The sequence below is a fragment of the Sphaeramia orbicularis genome, chromosome 3, assembly GCF_902148855.1.
Source record: "Sphaeramia orbicularis chromosome 3, fSphaOr1.1, whole genome shotgun sequence".
Taxonomy (NCBI): Eukaryota; Metazoa; Chordata; class Actinopteri; order Kurtiformes; family Apogonidae; genus Sphaeramia; species Sphaeramia orbicularis.
This window is the reverse complement of record NC_043959.1, coordinates 45,422,464-45,439,893: the sequence shown is the minus strand read 5'-3', so window position 1 is coordinate 45,439,893 and position 17,430 is coordinate 45,422,464. Positions and strand designations below refer to the sequence as shown.

The following is a 17,430-nucleotide window of genomic DNA, read 5'->3' as shown; positions in this document are numbered from 1 at the left end:
TTGAGTTGATCTTTTGTTATTGACCAAATACTTATTTTCCACCATAATTTACAAATAAATTCTTTAAAAATTCTACAATGTGATTTCCTGGATTCTTTTTTTTCTCATTTTGTTGAAGTGTGCTTCTGATGAAAATTACAGACTTCTCTCATCTTTCTAAGTAGGAGAACTTGCAAAATCAGTGGCTGACTAAATACTTTTTTGCCTCACTGTAGTTTATAAACATCAACATTTCCTTAAACTTTAATGGGAAATTTTTTCCTCCAAAGTGAAATGTGAAGAAAGTAGATGGTTAGTTGTGGTAGAAAATTATTTTACAGTCAAAGCATGAAAGATATTTTAGAAATTTAGAAGTAGAACATTTAGTCATGGATTAAAAAATAAATAAATATTGAGAGAAATTAAGTAAAAACCATCTCTGAGGCATTTTGGAATGAACAATATCAATTTAAACAAAACCAACCAATGCAATGCAATGATATTTATCACAATATAAAACTATGTGATTACATTTGTCATTATTGTTTTATAGCCCAGACCTGTGTTAGAAAAGAAACACCGGAATGCAACATGTCCCAATACTTTTGTCCACATAGTTTACTATTATTATTATTATTATTATTATTATTATTATTAATAATAATAATAATAATAATAATAATAATAGTAATAGTAATAATATTGTATTTGTATAGCACTTTTCATGGAACTCAAAGACACTTTACATAAAGCAGATAAAAACAGAAACCAAACACATTAAAAACAGATAAAAACAGGTGCAAAAGGCAGGTGTAATAATATAAAACAGTTAAATATTAAAAGCAATCTTAAATAAGTGAGTTTTTAAAAGGGATTTAAAGGTGTTGAGGTCGGAGCAGTGTGGGATGGTAAGTGGGAGGGAGTTCCAGAGGGTTGGGGCAGCAATAGAAAACGCTCTGTCCCCCCAGTTTACTTTAAAATACTTCCACAGTGGCTTCATTTTGGTGCCGAAGTCCTTGTCTACTGGTAAAACTATTATACAGTACCTAGTAGAGAAGTGGGTCTAGGTTCTACACCTCTGCTCATATACAGTTGACACATCCTGCAGATATCAACCTCATAACTTAGCTGTGAGAGTGACAAAAATAAAAAGGCAGCTCATTAACAGCTGTATTCTTGCCATCAAAAGCCTGTTACCTCGCACAGTTTGACAACCAGCTTATTTTCCAGCTGCTCATCAAATGAAACTTGCAGACCACAAAAGAAGTCCTCTGGTTATTAGGGAGAAGTCTGGGAGCTGGGAGACAACAAGGTTCCAGCTGAGTGTTGCATACTATAGCTGTCATAGATGCGACCATTTTAATCTAGTATAAAGTAGGAAGAGCAGCATAAAGAGGTGGTTGAATAATGAACTAAGATTTTCTAAGGAAATTGTAAAAAGATGCTACAATAGTGTGTAATGTGTTTTGGTAGAGTCTGAGGATACAGTGCAGCAAAAAGAGTCGGAGGAATCTGTGTGAAGATGTGAGAATGATCTATTTCATCAAAGACTAAGGGAAATTATGTGGGGTAATTACTGTGAAAGTGCTCTGAAATCACTTTGATTGAGAAAGGATGTCATGTTCTTGTCATGTTCACAATGTGAGAGCTATGCATTTTTTTTCTGTGCAAGAATGGGACTCTGCAATCATGAGGAAGTTATTTAGACAGGAATTGACCTTTTAGTATTTTTAATACAAATGTCATGCTTTGAAAAGACAAGCTTTTCACAAACAAGTTAAATAATTGCATGCATTCAAGGGCTAAAAGTAACAGGAGTTAAATTGCTAAAACTAAACTTTATGTCTATTTATGCAATCAGTGACATTAGAGTAATTTAAATGTCAATTCATGAATAAAAAAAAAATCCTCTGACACCAAATGCAACTGCTTTATTTTAAATAGTACCTCCACTTGTTCATTGAGAGATGATGAAGCAATGAATCAACTGCAGTCTGTGCCTCATCTACCAGGTACAACAGGGCAATATTAAGTAGTTGTAGTGTCAATGATATACAAGGAAGCCTCTGCAGATTGGATTGCCACATTATTAACTGTGAAATGTTCCTTGAAATTTACAGTGCCGTAGTGAGCAGAACCCCACATTTATCTTGACAATTATTTATTATATTATCATTTTTAATATATAAATCACTGATTACTAAATTTTGATATTCTACTTGTCCTTATATCATTATTTTTTGTGCTAAACATTGGCCAAAAGTCTACAAAAACACAATCACTCCCTGAGGTTTCTCTTTTCCCCACTGGGTTTTTTGGAGTTTTTCCTTGCCGAGAAGGAGGGTCTAAGGAAGGGGAATGCCCAGGACAATAATCCATTCCCTTCTTCTACTATTTATTTATTTGACGGTTGTTTGTTTTCCATATCCAACTAATTCTTTTTTTTTTAATCTTTTTTTTTTTGTTTTTCATTGTGCATCTCCAAAAGTACAATACAAAACTAGAAAAGCACTCGGAGAGTGCAGACCTCTGCCAAGACAGATCTGCCCCCCCCCCAATCACCACTAAAATTTAATAATTCGTTCCTTGTGCCAGTATCAACATTTCCTGAAAATTTCATGAGAATCCGTCCATAACTTTTTGAGTTATCTTGCTAACTAACCAACAAACAAACAAACAAACAAACCCTTGCAAAAACATAAGGTAACAAGATACTGTTATAAGCTACGGGTGTATCAAATTGGAGGCTAATCTGAGTCGTTTTGAGTTTTTTATGAATTTTCGAAAATTGCTCAATGATGAGAGATAGGAAAATTGTAGATTTTGTGACCTTGCTGTGACCTTGAACTTTGGCCTACTTGGCCGAAAATTTAATGGGTTGGTCCCAGGGCCTAGGCCTATCTGTGGGTACAATTTGGTAAAGATGGTTGGAATAGTTTTCCCCTAAAGTTGCTAGCAAACAAACAAACAAACAAACAAGCAAGAAAAGCAGACCCCCCCAAATCACCATTAAAATGTAATAATTTCTTCCTTATGCCAGTATCAACATTTCCTGAAAATTTCATGAAAATCTGTCAATAACCTTTTCAGTTATCCTGCTAACAAACAAACATGCACAAACACATAAAGCAAAGTGATCACAATACCTCCTGGCGGAGGTAAAAAGAAAGAAATTCACATTTTATGATATAAGATTTTGTGACACACAAAGTATAAACCTCACCCCCCCAGAACCAGTGGTGACCCTCATACCAACCCAACCTGGATCTCAAAATATGAAAATCACTAATAAAAACAAATACACGTATATAGATGAAAGAGAATATAATTTACAGATATAAACAGATAGGTGATCAGGATAGTCATAGACAATTAAGTTGCACTCTTTCTTTAACCATAATATAAACAGCATCCCACATACTAGAGGTTTTTCGACTTGCTGCATGCATCTGGGTCACTGACCTCTCCATCTTAACTATATCTAGAAAATAATCGATTGTTGCTATGATAAATTTCCAACTAATTCTGTAAAGCCCTGTTTTGTTTTGTTTTTTTTTTGTTTTTGTAATGTTTTTATGTCATGTACCTGTTGTGAAGCACATTGAGTCTGCCTTGTGCATAAAATGTGGTCTATAAATAAAGTTGAGTTGAATTGAATTTATTATTTACTGTATCACCCAAACACTCTGTTTCTCTTATATGTGGAAATAAGTAGGTGTAAAATAGAAGCCATCTCAATTTTGTTACCGAATCATTGTCAGTTCTTATATTTATTGCAATATGTGCTTAATAAGTTGATGTGTATAGTTCTCTCTTATTTCGGGCCACTGGCTATATGTTGGTTCTCAGGAGAGTCATTATTGTAGACATACAGAGCGCCTGTAATATGTGTGATAATGGCAATTTCATGTTCATGCTCATTCCTTTCACATCATCCCACCTCGATACTCCTTCCACTTTCCTGCTGCTTTGCTTTTTGTCGCTTGAATAATCTCGCTCCTTATTATCAAATTAAACCTGAGACTTGGTTGAGGAGGATCCATTTTACAGAATAAAGCTGTAGTACACAGTGGCACTTAACCACATAGTTAATGGCAGAAGCCCACCTAATATAATTAAAACCCAAGTGTGAGAGACTTTATTTAATGAGTGCCTTATTCATTATCTTTGCTGTTTTTCCTTTCTCTGTGTGTTTGCTTCCCATCTCATCACACATCTTCTCAGAGCGGGAAACGCTGGAAGCATTAATTGCAGATAACGACATCCAAATAGTCTGCTTGGAAACTGCATTTGCATGAGGAGACCACTAATAGCAGAGAAATATTTAATAATTTGTCTCCACATAAAAATTAGACACATTCAAAACAGATTTATATCCTTGAATCTCACACAAATACACATCTAACTATTTCACAAAACATGCTGACACAGACATTTCTACTTTTTCATGCAGCTCATATGTGAAGCTAATGAGGTTTTATCAAATTCTTAAAAACTTACTGGGGTGCATGATGTAGTTGAGTATAATTTCACTTTTCTTCAGTCAGTTTTCTTGGCAAGTGAAGGCACATATATTTATTGATTAAAAAACAACAACATCCTTTTCTTTTCCTCTACACACTCACTGCATGAAACAATTAATTGGTTGAATATAACTGTGTAAGCTAATTAGTGGATGTTATTGCTTCTATTCCTGGCTGATATTTCCCTTTGAAGACTAAAGTCATTGCCCTCACTGAGGCCCTGTGGTTGAGAAAATAACACAGCGCAGGCCTTTACCACTGAAGTTCCTCTGTGGAAGACGAGCCAAGAAGCTTCTTGTTTTTCTCATGAATAAGAGATTAAATGGCGGTTATGAATTTAGGAGTAAATGAGCCTGCCCACTGTAAGAATGGCATCGCTGGCAGTTTCAGGGCGCCCTTTGAGGTGGGTGTTCTCTAATCAGGCTGCTCTGGGTTCAGCTGTAAATGCTAACCTTTCATGTTATGGCTTTAACTTTAGGACCTATCGTATTCAGAATTGTTACAGACAGCTGAATCCTTCCACTGGCTGAGCATGACTTAACACACTACTCCAAGTTTTCTTACAACATCATTTTTAGTTTAATGTAGTATAAAGTCGTAGCAAAATGCTCAATATATTCTGTGCCCTGCGTTGCCCTACATCAAGACTTCAAATGAAATTGTACCAAACACAATTGCAAAGCCAGCAGTATAGCACATTAAAGTCCTTTCGCTCTGCGGCGGTGCATTTAAAAGTGCATGTTGAGGATGGCAATTAAAGAAATTAAGAGGAAATGTTAATAAGCAGATAACAAAAAGCACACAACGCAGAAGACAGTAACAGAAGGAAAACACAAATGACAGTAGAAAAGATACTTACACATTAAGTGGTTGCCAGGCTGGCCACTGTGCTTTCATTTTGATCACTGTTAGGACATCATCACCCTAGAGGAGTCAGGCACAGACAGAAATGAAAAGTCAAAGTCAAAGCTCAGTTAGAATCAGCCCTTCACTTCTGAGTCACTTTGCTCTAGATGTTATTGATTAAAAAAGATCAGTGGAAGAAGAAGAAGAAATGCAACTCCAACTAAAACTCACTCCACCTAAAGCAGCGACTTTACATAATATAATCAGTGTTGTATAATAACGAAGTAATAATACTTCACTATTGTACTCAAGTATGTTTTGGGAGAATTTGTACTTTACTGAGTATATTTACCATGCCCCCCCCAAAGGGAAGGCAAGGGGTTTAGTTTTTGGTTCAGTTTGTTTGTTTCTTTGCTTGTTTGTTTCTTTGTTAACACTCTAGCAGCAAAACTATTGGTTGAATATTGTTTTTTTTTTTCCCCATTTACTTATAATGGGCAAAATTTCAAATGTCTGTAGCAGCAAAACTATTGGTTGAATTCATACTAAACTGGGTTTATAGATTGTTGGTGACCCAGAATAAATTCGGTTACATTTTTGGAAGAGTAGGTCAAAATTCCAATTTTTTACATATTTTTTCTTCTGCCATTTACTTAACCCTTTCATGCACACTGGTCACTCCAGTGGACAGTTCTTCTCCAGCTGTTCTCTTGTATATTCATGGGTTTTGTTGTTTTAGTTCCATATCAGCCAACACAGTGGACACTGATGAACCATCTCATACATTGACATTCAGACCATAACTGTAACTTTCCTGTTCTTTTATCTCATTAATTGCTAATTGTCATTGGACTGTAATTCACAGAATTTTTTGTTTGTTTTTTTGCATATTATCTGAGTGAGTAATAACTAGTATTATAGTATGTTCAAATGTGAAAAAACATCAGATTAGCAGCGTTAACCTCCTGAGACCCAGGAAAGTGAAAATTTTAGTTTTTTTTTTTTTTTTCCATTAAACAATTGTCTTGATTGGAAACTGCATAATGTAACAGGTTTTTTTGTTTGTTTGTTTGTTTTTTCAAATACGTAATTATTTATGTATTTATTTATTTATTTATTTATTTATTTATTTTTATGGAATGTCCTTTGTAACGGACAGCATTTTTAAAGTAAAACTGTCAAACTTTTGTCCACTACAGAGGACAAAAATGCATTGCTGGGTCTCAGGAGGATAAAAATGTTTTTATTCATTGTTTTCACACAGTCTGTCAGTAAATACATGTTTCTTTACTTCAAAAATTAAACGCATGGTGTTCAGCTGAGTGGACATTTTTGTAGTGCCATGAAAAATACGTTCACAAAAAAAAATCAATCACATTGGGTTCTTTTTTATGCCTAAAGAGGAATAAAAACACTCAGGAAAAAAATCTTGATTAAGGTTCTCATAATTCATGCATGAAAGGGTTAAAATGGTAGATGCCAAAATAAGCTACAATACATGCAAGGGGCGGGGTTTGTTGTGCCTGGAACCACTTGTTTATTCTGTTTACTTTCACTTTCACTTCACTACATTTCTTTACTCAGTTGCATACTTCTACTCCAAAACATTTTCAATACACAGTATTGTTACTCATTACAAAAAATAAATTAAAGGAAATGTGATGTTTTCACCGCTGAGATTACCAGTGGAAGCTGATTTGTCATTGGGCCTAATCCTGTAATGTGCATGTGCAAATGACGGTCCGCACTCAACATATGGGCAATCTGTTGATGTGATCAGCAGTGTAATATTCAAAAATTCTGACTGCCTTTGGTTATTAACATTTATTTGCACTTTTGCTTTCACTACTTGAGTACATTTAATTATAGGTTACTTGATATACTTAAGTACAGTAAATACTAGATACGTAAAGACTTTAGCTTGAGTTCAGTTGGAGACTTGGTATTTTTTGGTAGGATACCTGTACTTCTACTAAAGTGTGACTTTCCAGTACTTTATACAATACTGCATGTCATACTTCTTTTCAGTGTGCCCTGATAACGACAAAGTCCTTGAAATAGATTTTCCTTCCCAGACAATGTGACGTTTGTGAAGCCGTGATGGAGAGTTCAGATGTTTTGTGTGGGACACAGATAGACCACTTCTGCTACAAGGCTGTGTCTTTCTGCAGTATTCAGAGATAATTTAAAAAATCCAATGTAAAAACTCAGTGTTGTTTGAAGTAAATACAGGTTATTCATATTGACAAATTGATGACATTGGTGTTCTTGTACACCGGTTGTCTGCACAGTGCTTTCATGACAATCCATGTATGCCTAGAGTGTTACACTTGAAAACGACACACAAAACAATCTAATAATGACAGCTTTTCGTTCTTTCACTTTTCTTTCAGTGAATGTCAGTGATGAATACTGAGATGAAGGTAATTTTTTCACTCACAGGCATACTGCACGAACAATGAGGACATGGCCACTGCATTCCCAACACAAACAATGGACAATTTCATTTGACAGATCTAAATGAAGTAAAAAAAAAAAAAAACTAGACTAGAAGCACTTGGAGAGCGCAGACCTCCGCCAAGGCAGATCAGTGCCCCCCCCACGTGCCCCCCCATCCCCGATCACCACCAGATTTTAATCATTTGTTCCTTGTGCCAGTATCAACATTTCCTGAAATTTTCATCTAAATCTGTCCATAACTTTTTGAGTTATCTTGCACACAAACAGACAGACAGACAGACAAACCAACGCTGGCAAAAACCTAACCTCCTTGGTGGAGTTAATAAATCAACTGGACTTAATTGCAATAGAGGTATCTGCAAAACATTCAAAGTTTCAGATCAGTTCAACCTTGACAAATGCCCCCTTTCTCAGAAACACAACAACTCTATTAACCTTCCACTCATGACCTGACAGATACAAACAAACATCACTGTCATCATTTCATAATAGAGGACAAAAAATGAAAATGACATGAAAATTTGAGCTTTTTGCTACATTCCTACAATTCCTTACAGGTAAAAGAAAGCAAGTGAAAAAGTAAGCAGACCTTACTAATACCCCTGCCCAGTTGCATAACACTTTGCCCCTCCTGATCACTGATACCCTGCCTATCCAGGGATTAAGTTTGAGTCTTAACTTTCAATCTTTTTAAAAAACTTTTCAAAAATTTGTAAAAAAAAAAAAAAAAAAAAAAAAATTGAGAGAAAGCGTCATGGTACATCTTGTGTTGCCACAGACCCCTCCCTTAAACCAATTGTTTTCACCTGCGAGCACCGCACCTGAGTCAGAACTCCATCAGGTGCACTGCTGGAACATTCTGCTCTACCACATAGAGTCGTGGAAAAACTTATTAGGCCACCCCTTGTTTTCTTCAATTTCTTGTTCATTTTAATGCCTGGTACAACTAAAGGTACATTTATTCAGACAAATATAATGATAACAACAAAAATAGCTCATAAGAGTTTAATTTCAGAGCTGATATCTAGCCATTTTCTGTGGTTTTCTTGGTAATAACCAAAGTCACTTCAGTTCCTACATCAATAACTACAATAACAGTAACAATAACAGTACTACGTCAGGCTTGGAGATCACGTGTCAAACACACATGATACATGCTATGGGGTTCCACAAGGGAGCTGCCTGGGTCCACTACTATTCTCCTTATATATGCTACCACTTGGAGATATCATCAGAAAACATAACGTTAGCTTCCATAGCTACGTGGACGACACACAAATATACATCTCCGCAGAACCCAATGACGTGACAGCCATCCATTCCATTACAAACTGCCTCACAGCAATGAATCAGTGGATGTGCAGGAACTTTCTGAAACTGAATGAGGAAAAAACTGAAATCCTGCTTGTTGGCCCAAAAGCAAAAAGGGAAATGCTGATGAGTAGGATGGGCAAACTCACTTCCTGGATCAAACCAGAAGTGACAAGTCTGGGAGTCATTATAGACTCAGACTTAAACTTTAAGTCCCACATAAAGAAAGTCACTAAAACGTTATTCTTCCACCTCAGAAACATAGCCAAAGTAATGCCGGTTATAAATCGAAAGGATGCTGAAAAACTGGTCCATGCTTTTATCTCCAGCAGACTGGACTACTGTAATGCACTCCTTACAGGTCTCCCAAAAAGCAGCACAGACAGACTTCAGCTGATTCAGAACTCTGCAGCTAGGTTATTAACCAAAACCAAGAAGAGAGAGCACATTACTCCAGTGTTGGTTTCCCTGCACTGGCTACCGGTAACCTACAGAATTGATTTTAAGATACTACTCCTCACGTATAAAGCTCTAAATGGAACCGGACCAAGTTACATTGCAAACTCACTGATCAATTATGTACAAACTAGAACACTGAGGTCATCAAACGCAGGTTTACTAGCGACTCCCAGAAATATTACAAAGAAAATGGGGGATGCAGCCTTTACTAACTATGCACCAAAGTTATGGAATACAATTCCAAAAGACATTAGAGAAGCCAGTTCACTGAATATATTTAAAACCAAATTAAAAACTTTTTTATTCTCACTAGCCTTTGAAAGGAGATAAAAATGGGGTCACAATTCAGGAACCAGGAATGTGCGGTTTTTCATTTTTATTTTATTTTATTGTACTTCTGTTTTTATTTTTTATTTTACTGTTTTTCAAATTTCATCTTATTTCTTGCACTTCAAAAATTCTATGTATAATCAAATATTTTAATGTGCGCTGCTTTTATTTTTATTTTATTGTATTTCTCTCACATTTCATCTCATTTCTTGCACTTCAAAAATTCTATGCATAATCAAATATTTTAATGTGCGCTGTTTTTATATTTATTTTTATTTTATTGTATTTCTAATCAAATCTAAATGTATTCTAATATTGTATTTTTTTCAATCAATGTGAAGCACTTTGGGCTACAATTTCTGTATGAAAGGTGCTATACAAATAAAGTTTTTTTATTATTATTATTATTATTAACTATGGCACTGTACTGACAAAAACAGTGATTTAAGGAATTCCATGTTTTCCTTTCTGTTTGTTTTAGTCACATGATACACACAGGAGTTAGCACTTGATTGCATAACCATTGTTTTTGATTACTTTTAATGGTTTAATATTTTTTTCCGCCAGCCTATACAGTAGATTTACCACAGAGTTTGACTGCTCTCACCATCAGTTTTTTGTTTATCCATGTTTATGATTAGTTTTATGTTAATAAATCCATTTTACTCCCTTCAGTACTGTCCATTCTTTCACCATGTCTTGACAGAATGTTCCAGCACCGCACCTGAGCAGAGGAGCCACTTATATAGGCGCCTTATGGAGATCTGACTCATGTGCAGTACTAGCAGGTGAAAACAATTGGTTTGAGGGAGGGGTCTGGGGCCACAGAAGATCCACCATGACAAAAAGGTGCATGTAAAGAACGTGTGTGAAATTTAAAAAGAATCGGGTGAATAATGTTCAACAAATCGGATTGACAAATTGTGGAAGTTGAAATGATCAAAAATGTATTTGCAAAATTCAACAATTAAAACTCAGCCATCAAAATATTAACTGTGCATCTCCTAGTGGTAAAGAACATGCGAGTCAAATTTACAAAGAATTACTGTACTCTCCGGACTATTGGCCGCACCTGACTATAAGCCGCACCCACGCTTCATGCTGCCGTCTCCAACGTCTCACCATCGATTCATTGTTGCCAAGCTTACGTGCAGCAGCTCTATTTCCTTCTTCGCTAACCGGATTGATCATTAGCCCATGAAACATAACTTAGCTGCATCATTGTTTCACAGTGTGTGAAAAAAGTAGCAGCTTATAGACTGGAAATTACAGTAGGTGAATAGTGTGCAAGAAATCCACGAGAAAGAAATGAAAGTGTCCAAGAAAAAGAATGGACAAAAATCTCAGAAGGACGGACAGAAGGACAGAGGGGTTGGCGGTATTCCTGGTATATCTATACACCCCTGCCTGCCCAGTGGGCAACAAATAAACTTTGGAATGAAAGCCTTTGTGCACAAGAACTTGAAAAATGCAAGGTAACAATGAGCGGAGACGCTGAACACAGAAACATTAAACTCCAGTTATCCTCTAAAGTGGAGTCAGTTTGAGTGGGATAGAAAGGATGAGGATCTAATGGTGACAATTAATCCTGTAGCTCTGGGGATCAAAGTTGCCACTGTTTTCCCATAAGGCAACAGAATATACTCCCATAAATATGGGATGAAGGACAAATACATTTCATGTGCATTAATGTTTCTGAGGAGAACTTGCAGTGGCTGTTCCATGTGTCCAATTTATGGTCAGATTTATCCCCAAAAGCAAACTCTGTCTTATTGAATTTCATTGCAGCAAATCTGACAAGCTCATAATAAGCACAGCAGACTAATCCTATTTCAGATTCAAGGATGTTACTGATGGGCTGTGTCTGCGCCGAGGATTCAAATAAATACTCATTCTTCTGTGTGTTTCTAAACCCTGACACAGTATTGCATGCCAGGGAAGCTTTACACTTTGTAGAAAACTGTTCATTCAGACTTAAATCATGTTCAGAGTGGAACTAAAAAGAAAAAAAGAAGAAAAAAAAAAAACTCAGGGTTGTACTTTTGGTTCAGGTCATCAGAGGATTCAAATAAAGAGAAAAATGTGTTATTTTGTTCTCCACAAGGTCAGGTGTTCATGTAAAAATGTGTGAAAGTACTACAGCTTTTCAGTCACTTCACGTAACACAGGAGGTATATACTGTAAATATCATAACCATATACAGTACCTGCCCATTCGTCCACTGACAAACAGCATTGGAGAACAATTCAGCAAGACCATTAAAGAAAAGATATGTTACAGAAAGCAGCATCCAAGAAAGTGACACAGATCACTACTAAACCAAAAAAAAAAGACGTATGGCCACAAATTAGTATTTTGGCAGCCTTTTACATAACAAATTGAAGTGTCAGGACTCATAACTGCTGAAAAGGACACATTTCATACTGCACCTGCAACCCCAGAAAGGATATTTCATGCTCTCTTTATCTCTCGTTCTTTCTTTCTTTTGGTATTGGGTAGTCTGCAATAAAAATGAATAAACAACCACAGATAGCCAACAGAGCATATGTTCTAGGAAAGAGCCGTTTTCTGCCCAACTTCCTAAATTTTTTTGCGAAATAAAATGATCTGACATTAAAGGTGAGAAAAGTCATCCACTAAAGTGTGTGGACCTTTCAATGGTGCATTTCTGCTTTTGTTTCTCCCTGAAAGAGATGCCGTGGTAGTCGAGGCAAGCCTTTTACAGGATCAGAGAAACTGACGTGAATGGATGAAATGTGTGCCACTTTGTGATTCACAAATAATTATCAGCCACAACAATGTCACAAAACACAACTTGTGGTCACGAGTACCCCGCAAAACCTTTTACCACTTAAGCACTTCAGCTTTAAAATTACTCGGAACGCTGTCAAAATGAATCACCAAATATATCATTTGCCAATACCAGTTGTTACGATCCATTATGGTATTTGATGGATTAGCTTCCCTACCTGCAGCATGGGAAATAACCCAATGTATCACAAATGACATAAAATGTACAGAGTGCGATTTATAAAATGTAAAAGTGTAACTTCTGAGATTTAATGCCTTCAGTTATAGCTACTGTGATATCATAAATATACACATTTTATTGTATATGCTGTAAAAAAAAAAAAAAAAAGAAAAAAAAGGAAATTGGGTTAAATCTTATGGCTAATTCCCTTCAGCAATGATTGAATTTTCATTCAACTGTAGAATGTCTCTGTAGGATCAATAAAGAGGATCCAATATTTTCCATCATAACTTACTAATTACCAGAAACCCATCACTTAGTAACTCCCAAGACATTTTAATGTAATAGATAAGATTCATAATTAAATGTAGAAGTGTCAGACGTGCAGACATCTGAAAGATACGGTGTAACTTCAGGTGGATCTGACTCTGGAAATAGTGGACGTCATCAGTTAGCTCAGTGTATTTCAACCTTGGGATTGGGACCCGATGTGGGGTCACCTGGAATTCAAATGGGGTCGCCTGAAACTTCTAGTAATTGAGGAAAAAAATTTAGAAAAAATTTACTAATAAAAAAATATGTGGTGAGTTGACAGAGACAGTCACAATCCATAAAAGACATGACAAACTGTGAAGCTGAAACTGAAGCACTGTGGTACTGTTTATTTTTCAAATGTTCATTGTGGTCAGTTTCAGATGCTGCAGCTCTTTCCTAATTCATAGTTTGAGTTCTTGTTTGTTCAGTATTAATTGTCAGCCTTGTAAATCCAAGCTGGACTGACTGTACATATCCTGACCGAGGAAAATAAAATTCTCCCTTTGTGCAGTAATCTACACCTGGCTTTTCTGCCTCCGTCCATAATAATATACATTATATACAGGGTGGGGAAGCAAAATTTACAATATTTTGAGGCAGGGATTGAAAGACAGTGTATGACCAATTAGTTTATTGAAAGTCATGAGAATTTATTTGCCACAAGAAAATGTACATAATAGAAAATGTTTTTATTCTATGTGTCCTCCTTCTTTCTCAATAACTGCCTTCACACGCTTCCTGAAACTTGCGCAAGTGTTCCTCAAATATTCGGGTGACAACTTCTCCCATTCTTCTTTAATAGTATCTTCCAGACTTTCTCCTAATACTTTTGCTCATAGTCATTCTCTTCTTTACATTATAAACAGTCTTTATGGACACTCCAACTATTTTTGAAATCTCCTTTGGTGTGACGAGTGCATTCAGCAAATCACACACTCTTTGACGTTTGCTTTCCTGATTACTCATATGGGCAAAAGTTTCTGAAAAGGTATGGATAATAGTGTTAGGTATGATTATGACATCGATATATGTTTGGTTTCAAAACAACTGACGTAGTGCCTGCTGAGAAAAAACAACTAAATGTTCATTGTAAATTTTGCTTCCCCACCCTGTAGACTAAATGTCGTCTAACCTTTATTTGCAACATAGTATAGCAAACTATTACATGATCAAAAACAAATTAATTTTAGCCAAAAAAAAAGAAGAAGTCTCCATTTTGAATGCCTGGGGTCGCCAGAAATTTGTGATGTTAAAATGGGGTCTTGAGCCAGAAAAGGTTGGGAACCACTGAGTTAGCTCCTCTGGCTTCAGAGTGAATGATACCAGACACTAGAATACATTACTGTACATGAAAACATAACATTTCTGACACATTCAATTCAGACTCGCTAAGTTTGAAAGGAGAAGGTTCTGCTTCTGAAATTTACTGCATCAGTGTTTGTTACCCAGAGTGCACAGTTTTCATCTTAAAAGTTGCTAGAAAAATCACACAAATGAAAGGCATTACACAGGCAAATAGCCTCCTTCATCACCTGAGGCGCAACTTTCAAGTTTCACATAGAATATTAATCAAACAAGTCGGGGTACCATACCCCCTAATGGACTGCTTTTGACATTGATATGAATTGCTCTGTTTGCAATACAAATTTTGAGGTTGGATAGGACCTGCTTGTTTATACCATGCATAATCCCACAGCTCTCCTCGAAGGCTTGTAACATTATGTTCTCCATCAAGGCAGGCCAACTGCTACTACTCACCAGATTGCTGTAAATGTGTTATGCATACTTATTATCCCCAGTGGGTGAATGCTAATGCCCTCTGATCTTTTCTCTAAACCACCTATCAGGTCAAAATGTGCCTTAACCATTAACTTTCATAACTCTTGTTTGTAGGATGACACTGTATATGATTATACTGTGACTGTTAGTCTGCTGTGTGAGAATGACTGTACTTCGGTGTCATAATGTGAAACCTTTAAAGACTGATGGTGACAACATCTGACCGAAAACAGTGAAATTAAGCAAGTACATTCTTATAAGTATCTAGATCAGGGGTGTCAAACTCATTTTAGTTCAGGGCCCACATTAAGCCAAACTTGATGTGAAGTGGGCCGGACCATTGAAATAATTATATATAAATAATGTCAACACCAGACCTTCCTCTATGTTTTAGAGCGAAAAAGTTAAATTATGTGATGAAAATGTTTACATCTATGTACAGAAATATGATTTTTTTCATATGACTAGAAACTATATGTTGATGGAAACATCTAAACTAATAGAAACATGTCCAGTGAATACATTAACAACACAATATTAACTCATACTGTATTTATAAGATTTCTTTCCATTCATGCCTTTTCTGCACAAACATAAAAAAAGCGCTTTGTTATTTGACTCGGAGGAAAAGCTGTATTTATAACATAAAATGGTCAAAGATGCAAAATATATCTTACTAATTTTTAGCTTTCATACTCACTTCTCATCTGTTTCACACAAGAGACTGAGCCCACGATTCTGCCGTATCTATCCATTAGAAACAAATATTAAAGTATACAGCCATAAATAAACCCACTTTTATGGCTTCAGACGAGTTTGCTGTTAGGGTTAATGACTGGTAGCCTCGAGATTTATTAGCCTAATGACAAAATGTGCAACAGCTCATTACCTTGCACAAAACCCCAACCCTCTGAAGGCATTTCTCAATTAACAAGAGTAACTGCATTGGCTTAAAAACCATTAGCATGCCAAAATAAAAATGTGAATTTACTGTATATTGACACACTTTACTGACAGAAAGGAACAGAGAACAAAGCACCAGATAGAAGATCAGCAAAGTATGGATTTTACTTTCACAAGACAATAAGAACAAATTTTTGCTGTCAAACGATTAAAATTTTCAGATTAAATCACAGGGTTGCAGTGGATTAATTTTGATTAATCACAATTAAATATCATACATTTTTAATGTATATTAATTGCGTTTCATTTTGCATGAGCAAACAGACTCAAGAAAGAAGAGAATATGTATGCACTTAACGTGTTTTTTAAACACCTTCAACAGTTCCAACAAAAGAACTTGAACAATTGTTCAGTCTTGGTTTTTTTTGTGCTCATCCAGAGGTCCAACGTGCATTTTAGTGTCTTCCACAATGGAAAAAAATCAAAATTTTACCAAGTGTATTTTTCTCATTTCTAGTCAAAATATCTCACCACACTTAAAATAAGACATAATCACCAAAAGAGTAGCTTTTCAGTGAGATATAAGAACTTATTTTTAGACAATATATCTTGAAAATCTTATTTCAACAAATCTTACCAAGATGATTTTCACTTGTTCCATTGGCAGATTTTTTTGCTTAATTCAAGATTTTTATTTATTTATTTATTTTTTTACTTCATTTAATTTTGTTAACTTAATTTTGAAATAAGATTGTCAAGATCTATTGTCTAAAAATAAGTTCATACATCTCACTTACAAGTTACATTGTAGGTGATTATGTCTTATTTTAAATATGATGAGATATTTTGACTAGAGATGAGAAAATTACACTTGGTAAGATTTAGATTTTTTCCAATGCATCTTTATGGGTTGGTTCTGCTGCCCGTCACAACCGGATCAACTGCCCGTTTGCACATGTGCGACGCTAACTGGATAAACTGCCCCAAAAGCGTTGCCAGATACATTCAGAGTCATTCTGTGCTGCAGATGGGTTAATTGTGGTAAAATTTTTAATCAGATTAATCATGATGATGGATTAATCTGCATTAACGTGTTAATTTTGACAGCCCTAGAAAAAATATATAACCAATTATCATCATTTATTTTTCAAAGCTTAACATGCAGAACATGATGGCTATACTTTGTTTATAGACAGGTTGCTGACACAGGTCACTGTAGTCTTTTCATAATCTGTGGAGATGCAGTACGCACAGTCATGGTCTTGTTTACAGCCTAGTACATCATTAGGGTTCTTCACGGTGTTATAGGAGCAAAGCTGCGAAACAAACAAATGTAAAAATCTGCAAGTCCTGTTTTCTTTTCACTTGAATACCACCGAGGACAGAACGTTATAATGAAATCCTTCGTGCTTGCAAAGTGAGTTTTTATAGGATCCGGTTGCAGCAAAACACGAGAACCTCACCTTAATTCTGATATGTGGAAATCTGGGAGTGAAATCCACTTGGAAAAGCATACAAGGAATCCACACTGCATTCATTTATGGAGAGTTTTAT

General features: G+C 35.7%; 1 protein-coding gene across 2 annotated transcripts in view; it reads right to left on the bottom strand.

Moving 5' to 3' along the window:
• The window catches only part of spon1a (spondin 1a), an 84,918-nt gene that overhangs the window by 18,316 nt on the left and 49,172 nt on the right, over positions 1 to 17,430 (bottom strand). For both annotated transcript variants that reach the window (XM_030129007.1, XM_030128998.1), the window contains exon 7: positions 5,362 to 5,426. In XM_030129007.1, the coding sequence (XP_029984867.1) occupies positions 5,362 to 5,426 (65 nt within the window). The remainder of the gene's footprint in view (positions 1 to 5,361; positions 5,427 to 17,430) is intronic.